An 18000-nucleotide genomic window follows, 5' to 3' on the forward strand; every position below is an offset into this window, starting at 1 on the left:
GGGGTGCACTGGGTGGAGGGGGATCAGGGGGTGCACTGGGTGGAGGGGGATCAGGGGGTGCACGGGGTGGAGGGGGATCAGGGGGTGCACTGGGTGGAGGGGGATCAGGGGGTGCACTGGGTGGAGGGGGATCAGGGGGTGCACGGGGTAGAGTCCGGGGTGTTTAGCCAGTGTATCTCGTGCCACTCTGAAACCCCGCCCCCCCAACCACTTACTGCTCACGTGCACATAATCTCGCGAGAAGCTGCCTGGCGATGTTTGGGATTGGAGTGCGGTATCGCGAGGTTTGAGGGAGTTATGGTGAATGTGGCGGCCCGGGAGTGGTTGTTGTGTCCGGGGCTTTGAGGAGGAGGGCCAGGGAGAGACTGTGCGAGGCACCCGGGTCTCGGTGCTGACCACGGTGTTGCTGTGGGAGCTGGAGCCGGCTGGTGACAGCGCTGCTCTTAGTGAGTGAAGCGGCAACCTGTCACCATGGAAACCAACGTGCAGAAGCGGAATGAGATCAAGAGGCCGCTGCGGGTGAAGGTGATCAGCCTGGGAAGCGCCGAGGTGGGCAAGGTGAGGGCGGGGCCAGGGGAGTGGGCGGGCATGGGGCGGGGCCAGGGGAGTGGGCGGGGCCTGGGGTGGGGCCAGGGGGAGTGGGCGGGGCTTGGGGTGGGGCCAGGGGCAGTGGGCGGGGCTTGATGTGGGGCCAGGGGAGTGGGCGGGGCTTGGGGTGGGGCCAGGGGGAGTGGGCGGGGCTTGGGGTGGGGCCAGGGAGGTGGGGCCAGGGGGGTGGGCGGGGCTTGGGGTGGGGCCAGGGGGAGTGGGCGGGGCTTGCAGGAGTTCAGAATAGTGAGGGGGGATCTCATAGAAACCTATAAAATTCTAACAGGACTTGACAGGGTCGATGCAGGAAGGATGTTCCTGATGGTGGGGGAGTCCAGAACCAGGGGTCATAGTCTAAGGATACAGGGTAAACCTTTCAGGACTGAGATGAGGAGAAATTTCTTCACCCAGAGAGTGGTGAGTCTGTGGATTTCGCTACCACAGAAAGCAGCTGAGGCCAAAACATTATATGTTTTCAAGAAGGAGTTAGATATAGCTCTTGGGTCTAAAGGGATCAAAGGATATGGGACGAAAGCCGGAACAGGTTACTGATTTGGATGATCAGCCAAATCATAATGAATGGCGGAGCAGGCTCGAAGGGCTGAATGGCCTACTCCTGTTCCTATTTTCTGTGTTTCTATGTTTCTATGAATCCTACATTTGGCCTGTTGTGTCCCTATTGGCTCTACGATATGCGACGCTACCATGCATACGCGATAAACACACAAGCAGATAGAGATAGAAAAAGTAGAAAAGAATAAAGGGGAAAAGTTTGAGGAAATATCTGTTAGTTATTTACTGTCCTTTGAGCTCAATGTGGAGTCTTCGGTTGCTGGTTAGTCCTGCTGTTTGTTGGGGCCCATTTCATGCTTCAACTTTGTTCGATGTCGGATCTTTTTCTCTCTTGAAGTTTACGGGTCTTCTGTGGGTCCGGTGAACAAGAACAAAGAACAGTACAGCACAGGAACAGGCCACTCGGCCCTCCAAGTCTGCGCCGATCTTGATGCCTGCCTAAACTAACACCTTCTGCACTTCCGGGGCCCATATCCCTCTATTCCCTTCCTATTCATATATTTGTCAAGATGTCTCTTAAACGTCGCTATCGTACCTGCTTCCACCACCTCCCCTGGCAGCAAGTTCCAGGCACTCACCACCCTCTTTGTAAAAAACTTGCCTCGCACATCCCCTCTAAACTTTGCCCCTCGCACCTTAAACCTATGTCCCCTAGTAACTGACTCTTCCACCCTGGGAAAAAGCTTCTGACTATCCACTCTGTCCCTGCCGCTCATAACTTTGTAAATCTCTATCGTGTCGCCCCTCCATCTCCGTCGTTCCAGTGAAAACGATCCGAGTTTTTCCAATCTCTCCTCATAGCTAATGCCCTCCAGACCAGGCAACATCCTGGTAAACCTCCTCTGTATCCTCTCCAAAGCCTCCACGTCCTTCTGGTAGTTTGGCGACTAGAATTGCATGCAATATTCTAAGTGTGGCCTAACTGAGGTTCTGTACAGCTGCAACATGACTTGCCAATTTTTATACTCTATGCCCCGACCGATGAAGGCAAGCATGTCGAATGCCTTCTTGACTACCTTATCCACCTGCGTTGCCACTTTCAGTGACCTGTGGACCTGTATGCCCAGATCTCTCTGCCTGTCAATACTCCTAAGGGTTCTGCCATTTACTGTATACCTCCCACCTGCATTAGACCTTCCAAAATGCATAACCTCACATTTGTCCGGATTAAACTCCATCTGCCATTTCTCCGCCCAAGTCTCCAACCGATCTATATCCTGCTGTGTCCTCTGACAATCCTCATCATTATCCGCAACTCCACCAACCTTTGTGTCGTCCGCAAACTTACTAATCAGACCAGCTACATTTTCCTCCAAATCATTTATATATACTACAAAGAGCAAAGGTCCCAGCACTGATCCCTGCGGAACACCACTAGTCACATCCCTCCATTCAGAAAAACACCCATCCACTGATACCCTGTTCTGTGACTGAGCTAGTTCTGTATCCATCTTGCCAGCTCACCTCTGATCCCGTGTGACTTCACCTTTTGTACCTGTCTGCCATGAGGGACCTTGTCAAAGGCTTTACTAAAGTCCATATAGATAACATCCACTGCCCTTCCTTCATCAATCATCTTCGTCACTTCCTCAAAAAACTCAATCAAATTAGTAAGACATGACCTCCCCTTCACAAAATCATGCTGTCTCTCGCTAATAAGTTCGTTTGTTTCCAAATGGGAGTAAATCCTGTCCCGAATAATCCTCTCTAATAGTTTCCCTACCACTGACGTAAGGCTCACCGGCCTACAATTTCCTGGATTATCTTTGCCACCCTTCTTAAACAAAGGCACAACATTGGCTATTCTCCAGTCCTCTGGGACCTCACCTGTAGCCAATGAGGATGTAAAGATTTCTGTCAAGGCCCCAGCAATTTCTTCCCTTGCTTCCCTCAGTATTCTAGGGTAGATCCCATCAGGCCCTGGGGACTTATCTATCTTAATGCTTTGCTACTGCTCTGGTTCCCACCCCCCTGCCACACTAGTTTAAACCCTCCCGAGTGACGCTAGCAAACCTTGCAGCCAGGATATTTGTGCCCTTCCAGTTTAGATGCAACCCGTCCTTCTTGTACAGGTCCTATCTGTCCCTGAAGAGAGCCCAATGGTCCAGATATCTGAAACCCACCCTTCTACACCAGCTGCTCAGCCACGTGTTTAGCTGCACTATCTTCCTATTTCTAGCCTCACTGGCACTTGGCACAGGGAGTAATCCAGAGATTACAACCCTAGAGGTCCTGTTTTTTTAACTTACTACCTAACTCCCTAAACTCCCCCTGCAGGACCTCATCACTCTTCCTAACTATGCCATTGGTACCGATGTGTACCACAACCTCTGGCTGTTCACCCTCCCCCTTCAGAATGCCCCCTGTCCATTCAGAGACATCCTTGACCCTGGCACCAGGGAGGCAACATACCATCCTGGAGTCTCTTTCACGTCCACAGAAGCGCCTATCTGCGCCCCTGACTATAGAATCCCCTATAACTATTGCTCTTCTGCGCATTGTCCCTCCCTGCTGAACAACAGTGCCAGCCGTGGTGCCACTGCTCTGGCTGCTGCTGTTGTTTTCCCCTGATAGGCCATCCCCCCCAACAGTATCCAAAACGGTATACTTGTTAGAGAGGGGGATAGCCACAGGGGATTCCTGCACTGACTGCCTGCCCCTTCTAGCGGTCACCCATCTATCTGCCTGCATCTTGGGTGTAACCACTTCTCTAAAACTCCTGTCTATGACGCTTTCCGCCACCTGCATGCTCCTAAGTGCATCCAGTTGCTGCTCCAACTGATCCATGTGGTCTGTGAGGAGCTGCAATTGGGTACACTTCCTGCAGATGTAGACGTCCGGAACGCTGGAAGCGTCACGGACCTCCCACATCTCACAGGTGAAGCACTTCACCCCTCTAACTGTAATTTCTAGCACTAATTAGTTAATTAATATAAAATAAATAAATACTTATTAAATCCTTACTAAATTATGATACACTTGGGAGAAAGTGAGAGAGAGACAACCAGGAGAGAGCCTTCCTTGTTCCAGCTTCAGTTGCAAACTGCCTTCTGTTCCTTACTCTGTGGCACAATTCAAATAAAAATCCCAGGTTGCCAACAGGTTAATCATGCGACTGGCCCCTTATTTGGAACAGTCTCTCCTGTGAGGTTTGTGGATTGCATTATCTTAGCAGTTCCCGGAATGCGCTTCCTTGCACCTTCAGTGTCTGGCGATCAGAATTCATTTGGGTTAATTGGAGTTGGGAATAGCCCTTTGTCTCCACAAGCAGTGTCTCTTAGTTTGCAAATGTCCTTCCAGCCCAAATGTCTGGTGATCTCTTTAACAAGTCATTTCTTCACTCCAGTAACAGTTTAAAATTAATGTTCATATGATGATTCTTAGCAGGTGGGGGTCTGCATGACGCAGTGCATTCCAGATCCTAACTCCTTGCTGCGTAAAAAGTTTTTCCGCATGGCGCCATTACTTGTTCCAGACCCCTCATGTTTTTGAACACCTCAATCAAATCTCCTTCATCTTCTCCAAGGGGAACAGACCCAGTTTCTCCAATCTACCCCTGAACCGTTCTTGTGAATCTTTTCTGCACTCTAATGCCTTCACATCCTTCCTAAAGTGTGGTTCCCAGAACTGGACACAATACTCCAGTTGAGGCCGAACTAGTGTTTTATATAGGTTTATCATAACTGCTTTCTCAACTTGCCCTGCCACCTTCAATGATTTGTACACATATATCCCCAGGTCTGTCTGCTCTTGCACCCTGTTTAGAATTGTAGCCTTCAATTTATCTCAGTGACTCCTGACAACGCAGAACATGCGCAGAATGATCGTGGACGTCATCAGTACATACAAACATTTGCCAGCTTGTAGTATGAATGCGCATGCACGTGCTGACGTCACCACCCCTCAATAGCTGTGATCACTGGCTCCATTTCCCCCGACAGTACCATGCTCCCTCCTGCCATCCCTGCTTCAGTCGCTGCTTTCAATTTCCTGCTGCCTTTCCTCAGCTACTCACTCCTGTCCTTGCGCTTCCCCCCTTCGGCCTGTCGCTCCCCACCTCGCCGCTTCCCCACCTCGGCTGCTCGCTCCTTGCCTCGTGGCTTCCCCCCCTCGGCAGCATGCTCCCCACCTCGCTGTTTCCCTGCTGCGCTGCCCGAAGAAGGGGTGGGGGCGGGGAACTAGCCGCCGAATCGGTAAGGCGGGGAGTGAGCAGCCGAGGGGTGACAGGGTAAGGCAGAGCGATCGGCTGAGGGGGGGACGCAGCGAGGTCTGGAACGAGCAGCTGGGGTAGGGGAGAGGAGGAAGTGGGGAGTGAGTAGCTGAAGCGGCAAGGCGGGGAACAAGTGCCCAGGGGCGGTGGAAGTGGTGAGGGCGCAAGTGATTGGCTGTGGGAAGGCAGCAGTGAGGCGGGAAGCGAGCGGCCAAGAGAAGTGCAATGGCAGGGGGGAGCAGGCTACTGTTGGGGGTGGGATGGAGGCGGCGATTGCAGCCATTGAGGGAATTTGGGTTTAGTTTGTTTTTTGTGACAAATTGAACAGTGCCTTTTTTATTACTGGCAGCTGTCTGAGACGTTGCAGACAGTGAAGTTTCAGTCAGTGAGGCTGCATTTGTGTTGTGCCAGTGCTGCACCACCTAGAGATCAGTAAACGCAGCCTTAATTTATATTGTCTCTGCTCTTGCAGCCCTGCAACCCTCCCAGCATTTATCCAATTCTGGCATCATATGCATTTGTGAGTTCTATCGCCTATCCTGATCAGCTGTACATTCAGCTGCCTGGGCCCTAAGCTTTGTAATTTCCTCCCTAAGGTTCTCTGCCTCTCTACCTTCCTCTCCTTTTAGAGGCTCTTTTTTTTTTATTCATTCACGGGATGTGGCCATCGCTGGCAAGGCCAGCATTTATTGCCCATTTCTATACAATTGAATGGTTTGCTCGGCCAATTCAAAGGGCAGTTAAGAGTCAACCTCACTGCTGTGGGTCTGCAGTTAGATAAGCCAGACCAGGTAAGGACAGCAAATTTCTTTCCTTAAAGGATATAGTAAACCAGGTATGTTTTTATGACACTGCTAATTTCATAGTCACCGATACTGACTGTAGCTCTTTAAAACTTACCTGTTCGTCCAACCTGTCCGAATGTCTCCTTTCAAGGCTCAATTGTTGTGATTTACATTTCCTGTGAAGCAGCTTGGGATGTTTAACTCTGTTAAAGGTGGTATATAAATGTACATTGCTGTTGAAAGGTCCAGACTTGATTAAAAGATGTGAGCTGGAGAGGAAGGATTGGAGTGAAGGGTGAGAGGAATGTACATACTGGGAATTGGACAGTAGCAGACTTTTGAATACTTTGAACAGTGACACATGACACTCTGCAAACTTGCCTTGTAGAGTTTTAAATAGTACAGGATAAATTGGAGCAATGTCAGAAATTCAAGCCGACTGCAAGATTTCAGAACACAATTCAGACTGACATTCCAGTCCGGAGCTGAGGGAGTGCTGCAGTATCAGATGATGCGCCGTCATTCAGATGATGTGTTCAACCATCTGCTTATTCATGTGGACATAAAAGATCCCAAAATGCTATTTGAAGAACAGGAGTGTTTTCCCAGTGCCCTGCCCAATATTTACACCACCAGAACAGATGAACTGATCAGATTATCTCATGTACTACTTGCTGAGACCTTGTTTGCCTGCAAAATTAATTCATTAGCTAAGAAGTGCTTTGGGATGTCCTATGATCATGAAGGACACTATATAAATGCAACAACGTAGGGATGAAGAGGGATGTGGTCCTGCAGAAAAAGTTTAGGGAGCTAGGGAAGAAATTAGCAAGCTGGACCTCAAAAGTAGTAATCTCCAGATTACTCCCAGTACTACGTGCAAGTGAGTATAGAAATAGGGGGATAGTGCAGATGAATGCGTGGCTGGAAAGATGGTGCAGGGGGGAGGGCTTTAGATTCCTGGGACATTAGGACCAGTTCTGGAGAAGGTGGGACCTGTACAGGCCGGATGGGTTGTACCTGAACAGACCTGAGACTAATATCCTTACGGGGCGATTTGCTAGTGCTGTTGGGCGGGTTTAAACTAACTTGGCAAGGGTGTGGAAACCAGGAGATACTATAGGAGAGGAACACCAAGGTGCACAGAGAATTGAAAGAGACAGTTAGCAGTAGAGTAGTGTCACGCATACCGGAAGTGCAATGATATAAATTATGGACTAACTCTTCAGTTATGAACCTTTATTTTGAAAAGTGAACAATGGTCCAAAATGGCCACTGAAAAAAGATTGGCCTTTCTGAATTCAAACTGTCTGACAAAGAGAAAGGACAAGTCTTGAAAGCTAAGAGGTGTCAGTTACACCCCATCCTAAAACATTCCAGAATTGAATGTCTCCCTCTGAAACAAAGAAGGTGTGAAGTAGCCACGTCCTGGGCCATTATGGGGATGCAGTGGCGTAGTTGTATTATCACTGGACTCGTAACCCAAGTTCAAGAGTTCACCTACCTAGGCTCAACTATCACCAGTAACCTGTGTCTCGATGCAGAAATCAACAAGCGCATGGGAAAGGCTTCCACTGCTATAGCCAGACTGGCCAAGAGAGTGTGGGAAAATGGCGCACTGACACGGAACACAAAAGTCCGAGTGTATCAAGCCTGTGTCCTCAGTGCCTTGCTCTACGGCAGCGAGGTCTGGACAACGTATATCAGCCAAGAGCGACGTCTCAATTTATTCCATCTTTGCTGCCTCCGGAGAATCCTTGGCATCAGGTGGCAGGACCGTATCTCCAACACAGAAGTCCTCGAGGCGGCCAACATCCCCAGCATATACACCTGACTGAGCCAGTGGCTCTTGAGATGGCTTGGCCATGTGAGCCGCATGGAAGATGGCAGGATCCCCAAGGACACATTGTACAGCGAGCTCGTCACTGGTATCAGACCCACCGGCTGTCCATGTCTCCGCTTTAAAGATGTCTGCAAACGTGATGTGAAGTCCTGTGACATTGATCACGTCAGTTGCCAGCGATTGCCAGAGCTGGTGGACAGCAATAAAGGCGGAGCTAAAGTGTGGTGAGTCGAAGAGACTTAGCAGCTGGCTGGAAAAAAAGACAGAAGTGCAAGAGGAGAGCCAACTGTGTAACAGCCCCGACAACTAGTTTTATCTGTGGCACCTGTGGAAGAGTCTGTCACTCTAGAATTGGCTTTTATAGCCACTCCAGGCGCTGCTTCACAAACCACTGACCACCTCCAGGTGCTTACCCATTGTCTCTCAAGACAAGGAGGCCAAAGAAGAAGAAGTAACCCAGAGACCCAGGTATTGATCTGGGGATATGGGTTCGAATCCCACCACAGCAGAAGGTGGAATTTGAATTTAATTAATAAATCTAGAATTAAAAGCTAGTCTAATGATGGCCATGAAACCATTGTCGATTGTTGTAAAAACCCATCTGGTTCACTAATGTCCTTTAGGGAAGGAAATCTGCTGTCCTTACCTGGTCTGGCCTACATGTGACTCCAGACCCACAGCAATGTGGTTAACTCTTCCATGCCCTCTGAAATGGCCTAGCATGCCACTCAGTTGTACCTAACCGCTACGAAGTCAATAAAAAGGAATAAAACCAGACGGACCACCCAGCATCGACCGAGGCACCGGAAACGATAACGGCAAACCCAGCCCTGTTGACTCTTCAAAGTCCTCCTTACTAACATCTGGGGGCACGTGCCAAAGTTGGGAGAGCTGTCCCACAGACTAGTCAAGCAACAACCTGACAGTCATACTCACGGAATCATACCTTACAGAATGTCCCAGACACTGCAATCACTATCCCTGGGTATGTTTTGTCCCACCGGCAGGGCAGATCCAGCAGAGGTGGCGGGACAGTGGTCTACATTAGGGAGGGAGTTGCCCTGGGAGTCCTCAACATCGACTCTGGACCCCATGAAGTCTCATGGCATCAAGTCAAACCTGGGCAAGGTAACTTCCTACTGATTACCACCTACTGCCCTCCCTCAGCTGATGAGTCAGTACTCCTCCATGTTGAACACCACTTGGAAGAAGCACTGAGGGAGGCAAGGGCACAAAATGTACTCTGGGTGGGGGACTTCAATGTCCATCACCAAGAGTGGCTCAGTAGCACCACTACTGACTGAGCTGGCCGAGTAAAGGACATAGCTGCCAGACTGTGTCTGCGGCAGGTGGTGGGGGAACCAACACGAGGGAAAAACATACTTGACCTTGTCCTCACCAATCTGCCTGCTGCAAATGCTTCTGTCTTTGACTGTATTGGTAGGAGTGACCACCGCACAGTCCTTGTGGAGACGAAGTCCCGCCTTCACATTGAGGATACCGTCCATTGTGTTGTATGGCACCATCACTGTGCTAAATGGGATAGATTTCGAACAGATCTAGCAATACAAAACTGGGCATCAACGAGGCACTGTGGGCTATCAGCAGCAGCAGAATTGTACTCAACCACAATCTGTAACCTCATGGCCCGGCATATCCCCCGACCAATACCATCAAGCCAGGAGACCAACCCTGGTTCAATGAAGAGTGCAGGAGGGCATGCCAGGAGCAGCACCAGGCATACCTCAAAATGAGGTGTCAACCTGGTGAAGCTACAACACAGGACTATCTGCATGCCAAACTGCGTAAGCAGCATGCAATAGCCAGAGCAATGCGATCCCATAACCAACGGATCAGATCTAAGCTCTGCAGTCCTGCCACATCCAGCCGTGAATGGTGGTGGACAATTAAACAACTAACTCGAGGAGGTGGCTCCACAAATATCCCCATCCTCAATAATGGGGGAGCCCAGCACATCACTACGAAAGATAAGGCAGAAGCATTTGCAAGTCTTCAGCCAGAAGTGCCAAGTTGATGATCCATCTCGGCCTCCTCCTGAAGTCCCCAGCATCACAGATGCCAGTCTTCCGCCAATTTAATTCACTCCGCGTGATATCAAGAAACGCGTGATATCAAGAAATGACTGAAGGCACTGGATACTGCAAAGGCTATGGGTCCTGACAATGTTCCGTCAATAGTACTGAAGACCTGTGCTCCAGAACTTGCCGCACCCCTAGCCAAGCTGTTCCAGTATAGCTACAACACTGGCATCTACCCGGCAATGTGGAAAATTGCCCAGGTATGTCCTGTACACAAAAAGCAGGACAAGTCCAACCCAGCCGATTACCGCCCCATCAGTCTACTCTCAATCATCAGCAAAGTGATGGAAGGTGTCATCAACAGTGCCATCAAACAGCACTTGCTTAGTAATAACCTGCTCAGTGATACTCAGTTTGGGTTCCGCCAGGGCCACTCAGCACCTGACCTCATTACAGCCTTGGTTCAAACATGGACAAAAGAGCTGAACTCAAGAGGTGAGGTGAGAGTGACTGCCCTTGACATCAATGCAGCATTTGACCATGTATGGCATCAAGGATCCCTCGCAAAACTGGAGTCAATGGGAATCAGTGGGAAGACTCTCTGCTGGTTAGAGTCATACCTAACACAAAAGGAAGATGGCTGTGGTTGTTGGAGGTCAATCATCTGAGCTTCAGGACATCACTGCAGGAGTTCCTCAGGGTAGTGTCCTCGGCCCAACCATCTTCAGCTGCTTCATCAATGACCTTCCTTCAATCATAAGTTCAGAAGTGGGGATGTTCGCTGATGATTGCACAATGTTCAGCACCGTTCACGACTCCTCAAATACTGAAGCAGTCCGTGTAGAAATGCAGCAAGACCTGGACAATATCCAGGCTTGGACTGATAAGTGGCAAGTAACATTCACGCCAAACAAGTGCCAGGCAATGACCATCTCCAACAAGAGAGAATCTCACCATCTCCTTGATATTCAATGGCATTACCATCGCTGAATCCCCCACTATCAACATCCTAGGGGCTACCATTGACCAGAGACTTACATGACCTGCGGGAAGAACACGGAGCGGATAGAGCCTGAGGATCGTGGACTAGAGCACTTAGCTTCCGGGAGCGGAGAGGAGTTCAGGAGCGCTGGAGTTTGAAAGCCAAGTGAGCAACTGGAGGGCGGCACAGTGGCGCAGTGGTTAGCACCGCAGCCTCACAGCTCCAGCGACCCAGGTTCAATTCTGGGTACTGCCTGTGTGGAGTTTGCAAGTTCTCCTTGTGTCTGCGTGGGTTTCCTCCGGGTGCTCCGGTTTCCTCCCACAGCCAAAAGACTTGCAGGTTGATAGGTAATTGGCCATTATAAATTGCCCCTAGTATAGGTAGGTGGTAGGGGAATATAGGGACGGGTGAGGATGTGGTAGGAATATGGGATTAGTGTAGGATTAGTATAAATGGGTGGTTAATGGTCGGCACAGACTCGGTGGGCCGAAGGGCTTGTTTCAGTGCTGTATCTCTAAATCTAAAATCTAAACAATACCGTGGCTACAAGAGCAGGTCAGAGGCTCAGAATCCTGCGGCGAGTAACTCACCTGACTCCCCAAAGCCTGTCCACCATCTACAAGGCACAAGTCAGGAGTGTGATGGAATACTCTCCACTTGCCTGGATGGGTGCAGCTCCAACAACACTCACGAAGCTCGACACCATCCAGGACAAAGCAGCCCGCTTGATTGGCACACCATCCACAAACATTCACTCTCTCCACCACCAGTGCACAGTGGCAGCAGTGTGTACCATCTACAAGATTCACTGCAGCAACGCACCAAGGCTCCTTCGACAGCACCTTCCAAACCCGTGACCTCTACCACCTCGAAGGACAAGGGCAGCAGATGCATTGGAACACCACCACCTGCAAGTTCCCGTCCAAGTCACACACCATCCTGACTTGGAACTATATCGCCGTTCCTTCACTGCTGCTGGGTCAAAATCCTGGAACTCCCTTCATAACAGCACTGTGGGTGTACCTACCTCACATGGACTGCAGCGGTTCAAGAAGGCAGCTCACCACCACCTTCTCAAGGGCAATTAGGGATGGGCAATAAATGCTGGCATAGCCAGTGATGCCCACATCCCATGAATGAATTTAAAAAAAAAAAAATTGCGATCACCATGGGTTAGAGATCAGGATATCACCTCCCAGGAGATTAGAACTAACACAGCTTTACCTTTGTTAAAGAGAGAGAGGCAGAGAAAGAGAGAGAAGCAACATCCAGCAGCTTGTTTTCCAGCAAGCCAGAAGGTACTTGCCCTGCTGTAAAATCCTACATCTACATTAGAAAGCAGTGAACTACAAGTGTCCCACCATCTTCAACTGAACTTTCAATCAAGAGAGAAATCTACAATCATCGCAGGCCTGCACTCATCGAGAACTTAATTTCCAGGAGAATTCAACAGGTTTATTCAGACCTCCCCCCACCCCCCCCACTTAAAAAAAGGCTTTCCTTTTTTCCATTCACTATCTGTCTCTTCTTGTGTGTGTGTGGGAGAATGCGTGAGTGGATGCGGTTGTGACAATTTTGGGATAAGGCGTATTGATCAATAAACAATTGATTTTCTGTTTTTTTTTAAACCTACAAGAAAGTCTGTTGCTATCTGCTTATTTGAAAAATACAACACCAAGTCGTCATACCATTAAGAAGGCTAGTGGTATGTTAGCCTTTATTGCAAGAGGATTTGAGTATGGGAGTAGTTAAGTCTTGCTTCAATTGTATAGGACCTTGGTTAGATGGCACCTGGAGTACTGTGTGCAGTTTTGGTCCCCTTACCTTCAGAAGGATATTGCTACCATAGAGTGAGTGCAACGAAGGTTCACCAGACTTGTTTCCGGGATGGTGGGACTGTCCTATGAAGAGAGATTGGGGAAACTGGGCCTGTATTCTCCAGAGTTTCGAAGAATGAGAGGTGATCTCATTGAAACCTACAAAATACTGAAAGGCTTAGACAGGGTAGATGCAGGTAAGATGTTTTCCCTGGTTGGGGAGTCTAGAGCCAGGGGACAAAATTTCAAAATAAGGCGGAAGCCACTTAGGACAGAGATAAGGAGAAATTACCTTCTGGGAGAGCAGTGGAGAGGAGCGGACCTGCGGGAAGAACATGGAGCAGATAGAGCCTGAGGATCGTGGCCTAGAGAACTTAGCTTCCAGGAGAGCAGCGGAGAGGAGTTCAGGAGCGCTGGAGTTTGAAAGCCAAGTGAGCAATGGCGTCACATGAAAGCTACAAGGTGATTGGTTGGTGAGTAACTGCTGTTAGGGAAGAACTCTAAATAGCTGAGTGAGTATACTGCTGTTAGGGTGAGTATGTAAATCGCTTAATAAGGAATAAGTGAGTAGCTGTTTATTTTTGAGTAGGGTTAATTTTAATTCGTAAGTTGTATTGATTTTTAGTCGGATTTATCAGTACTAGTAAGGTTTTATTAATTCTAAGCTGTTGTAGTGTTGGTAAGGTTTTTCGGGGCAGTAGCAAAGAGTCAACTTATAAATGAAGAAATGGCAGGGTTGCTTCAACATCGAGAGTGCCCCTGCTGTGCTATGTGGGAGCACCACCTATAAAATTCTAACAGGACTTGACAGGGTAGATGCAGGAAGGATGTTCCCGATGGTGGGGGAGTCCAGAACCAGGGGTCATAGACTAAGGATACGGGTAAACCTTTCAGGACTGAGATGAGGAGACATCTCTTCACCCAGAGAGTGGTGAACCTGTGGAATTCGCTGCCACAGAACGCAGTTGAGGCCAAAACATTGAATGTTTTCAAGAAGGAGTTAGATATAGCTCTTGGGTCTAAAGAGATAAAAGGGTATGGGGCGAAAGCAGGAACAGGCTACTGAGTTGGATGATTAGCCACGATCATAATGAATGATGGAGCAGGCTCGAAGGGCCATATGGCCTTCTCCTGCCCCTATTTCTATGTTTCCAGGATGCCTCCCGTATCTTGGAGAACTATTTGTGCAGGAAGTGTTGTCAATTGAAGCAGCTTGAGCTCCGGGTTTTGGAACTTGAGCGGCAACTGGTGACACTGCGGTGCATTCATGAGGATGAAAGCTATGTGGATAGCACGTTTATAGATGTGGTCACCCCACAGCTTAAGAGTATGCAGAGAGAGAGGGAATGGGTGACCACCAGACAGTAAAAAAGAAGCAAACAGGTAGTGCAGGAGACCCCTGAGTGCATCTCATTCTCCAACAGGTATTCAGTTCTGAATATTGAGGAAAATGATGCTTCACCTGGGGAGTGCAGCCAGACCCAAGTCCATGGCACCACGGGTGGCTCAGCTGCACAGGGGTGTACAGGGAAGACTGGAAGAGCCATAGTGATAGATGATTCAATTAGGCTGGGAACAGACAGGCATTTCTGTGGCCGCAGACGTGAATCCAGGATGGTGTGTTGTCGTCCTGGTGCCAGAGTCAAGGATGTCACCTAGCGGCTGCAGAGCATCCTGAAGGGGGAGGGTGAACAGCCAGCAGTCGTGGTCTACATCGGAACCAAAGACTTGGGGACAAAGAGGGATGTGGTCTTGCAGTCAGAATTTAGGGAGTTAGGTAAGAAATTGGCAAGCAGGACCTCAAAAGTAATAATCTCCGGATTACTCCCAGTGTCACGTGCAAGTGAGTATAGAAATAGAAGGATAAGACAGATGAATGCGAGGCTGGAAAGATGGTGCAGGAGGGAGGACTTCAGATTCCTGGGACATTGGGACCAGCTCTGGGGGAGATGGCATCTGTACAGGCCGGACTGGTTGCACCTGAACAGAGCTGGGACTGAGTTCCTTGCAGGATGTTTTGCTTGTGCTGTTGGGGAGGGTTTAAATAAGTTTGGCAGGGGAGGGTGGGAACCTGAGGGTAGAATGAGCTGGGACAAAATCAAATTAAAATGGAAGGTGGAAAATTAATGGATGAGTCTGGAAGACCGAGGAAAAAAGGGTTAGAAAATAAAAAAAAAAGAGTTTGGCAGTGCTCAAAGGTATCTAGTTCAATGCAAGGAGTATAGCAAATACAGCAGATGAGCTGAGGGCACAGATAGACAGGTGGCAGTATGATATCATAGCTATTACAGAAACATGGCTTAAGGAAGGACAGGAATGGCAGCTCAACATTCCTGGATTTTCAGATGTGATGGGGAGGGGGAGTGGCAATTTTGGTCAAGGAAACTATTACAGCTGTGAGGAGGGATGATATGTTGTAAGATTCATCAAATGAGGCCATACGGATTGAGCTAAGGGACAAAATAAAGGGTCAATCACACTGCTGGGAGTGTACTATAGACCCCCAAACAGTCAGAGGGAAATAGAAGAGCAGATGTTTAGGCAAATCTCTGAGAAGTGCAAGAACAATAGGGCAGTAATAGTAGGGGATTTTAATTACCCCAGTATTACGTGGATAGTTTTAGTGTGAAAGGAATTGAGGGAGCAGCATTCTTGAGATGCATTCAGGAGAACGTTTTTGCCCAGTATGTATCAAAGCCAACAAGAGAGGGTGCAGTTTTAGACTGAGTTTTAGAAAATGAAGATGGGCAGGTGGAAGGAGTGGCAGTGGGAGAGCATTTTGGTGTAGTGATCATAATTCAGTCAGTTTTAGCATAATTATGGAAAAGGACAGAGATAGAACAGGAGTTAGAGATCTCAATTGGGGCAAGGCCAATTTTACTAAATTGAGGAGTGATTTAGCGAAAGTGGACTGGAAACAGCTACTTGAAGGTAAATCAGTGTCAGAACAGTGGGAGGCATTCAAAGGGGAGATTCAAGGGGTTCAGAGAAAACATGTTCACACAAAGAAAAAGGGTGGGACGGCCAAATCTAGAGCCCCATGGATGTCAACGAGCTTACAGGGTAAGATAAAGCAGAAAAGGAAAGCTTATGTCTGACACCGGGAACTCAATACTACAGAATGCCGAGAGGAGTATAGAAAGTGGAGAGGTGAAATCAAAAGGAAATCAGGAAAGCAAAGAGATGGCATGAAAGAATATTGGCAAACAAAATCAAGGTGAACCCAGAGATATTTTTTCAGTACATTAAGAGTAAGAAGATAACTAAAGAGAGAGTAGGGCCCATAAAAGAACAAAAAGGTAATCTGCGTAGGAGCAGAAGCTATTGGTATGGTTCTTAATGAATGATTTGCATCCGTCTTCACAAAAGAGGGGGATGATACAGATATTGTAGTTAAGGAGGAAGAGTGTGCAGTATTGGATGTGATATACATAGGGAGCGAGGAAATATTAATGGGGTTAGCATCCTTGAAAGTTGATAAACCACCAGGGCCAGATGAAATGTATCCTAGGCTGTTAAAAGAAGGAAGAGAGGAAATAGCAGAGGGTATGACCATCATTTTCCAGTCCTCGCTGGATACAGGTGTGGTGCCGAAGGATTGGAGAATTGCTACCGTCGTACCTGTGTTTAAAAAGGGAGCAAAGGATAGACCAAATAATTACAGGCCAGTCAGTCTGGCCTCCATAGTGGGCAAATTATTGGAATCTATTCTGAGAGACAGGATAAACTGTCACTTAGAAAGGCAAAGGTTAATCAAGGCTAGTCAGCATGGATTTGTTAAGGGAAGATCTTGTTTGACCAACTTGATCGAATTTTTCGAAGAAGTAACAAGAAAGATAGATGTGGGCAGTGTAGTTGATGTGGTCTGCATGGATTTTAGCAAGGCTTTTGACAAGGTCCCACATGGCAGACTGGTTTAAAAAAAAAAATCCTATGGGATGCAGGGAAATGCAGCAAGGTGGATATAAACTTGGCTCAGTGGCAGAAAACAAAGGGTAATTGTTGACAGCTGTTTTAGCGACTGGAGGGCTGTTTCCAGTGGCGTTCTGCAGGGCTCAGTACTGGGTCCCCTGCTTTTTGTGTTGTATATTAATGATTTGGATGTAAATGTAGGGGGCATGATCAAGAGTTTGCGGACGACACAAAGATTGGCCGTGTGGTAGGTAGCGAGGAGGATAGCTGTAGGCTGCAGGAAGATATTGATGGTCTGGTCAGATGGGCAGAAAAGTGGCAAATAGAATTCAACCTGGAGAAGTGTGAGGTGATGCATTTGGGGAGGTCAAACAAGGCAAAGGAATACACGATTAATGGGAAAATACTGAGAAGTGTAGAGGAAGTGAGGGACCTTGGAGTGAATGTCCACAGATCCCAGAAGGTAGCAGGACAGGTTGATAAGGTGGTTAAGAAGGCATATGGATTCCTTTTCTTTATTAGTCGATGTATAGAATATAAGAGCAGGGAGGTTATGCTGGAACTGTAGAATTCATTGGTTATGCCACAACTTGAGTACTGTGTGAAGTTCTGGTCACCTCATTACAGAAAGGATGCAATTGCACTAGAGAGGGTACAGAGGAGATTTACAAGGATGTTGCCAGGACTGGAAAAATGCAACTATGGGGAAAGACTGGATAGGCTGGTGTTAGCGGGAATGAATGTAGAAGAATCACTCAACACTCAGGTCTGCTCCAATGTCAAACAGTTTATTTAGTTATGCCAGCGGGGAGCAGGTCACTGGTCTGTCCAGATGCCTCTCCACCGAACAAAGGAAAATCATCAATACTTATACATTTTCAAACAGTTACTCAGCCCATCCTGGCTGGACATGGTCCAATCACAATGATTATAGATCATATACATTGATTATTAGAGCCAACAGAAGTGGTTACTAGGCATGGAGGGACTGTACAACCGCCCCATAGACAGATAGGGGATTACTCATGATGTTTTCCATTCCCTCTTATCCAGTATCCCTGGTTCTCATGTACGCATACCATCTTATCTTGACCTTGTTACAGGCTGGTACCTTTGTCAGCATTCCACAGGGACATCTGCTTTCCATTTAATGAGTCTTTGTTTGAATTTATGTTACTCAGCTCCTGTGTGGAATGTGGTCAAGTTGGCTAAGCCCTATGATGCCTTGCAACCTCTTCATTGTTCACTAAG

General features: G+C 48.2%; 1 protein-coding gene across 3 annotated transcripts in view; it reads left to right on the forward strand.

Moving 5' to 3' along the window:
• The first annotated feature begins 278 nt into the window (after positions 1-278).
• The window catches only part of LOC137366357 (dnaJ homolog subfamily C member 27), an 84264-nt gene continuing 66542 nt past the window's right edge, over positions 279-18000 (forward strand). The window contains exon 1 of one of the 3 annotated variants that reach the window (XM_068028258.1): positions 279-558. In XM_068028258.1, the coding sequence (XP_067884359.1) occupies positions 472-558 (87 nt within the window). In that variant the 5' untranslated portion in view covers positions 279-471. The remainder of the gene's footprint in view (positions 559-18000) is intronic. The other 2 variants (XM_068028259.1, XM_068028260.1) reach the window with 2 other exon arrangements.

This window comes from Heterodontus francisci, unplaced genomic scaffold, assembly GCF_036365525.1.
Source record: "Heterodontus francisci isolate sHetFra1 unplaced genomic scaffold, sHetFra1.hap1 HAP1_SCAFFOLD_377, whole genome shotgun sequence".
Classification (NCBI taxonomy): Eukaryota; Metazoa; Chordata; class Chondrichthyes; order Heterodontiformes; family Heterodontidae; genus Heterodontus; species Heterodontus francisci.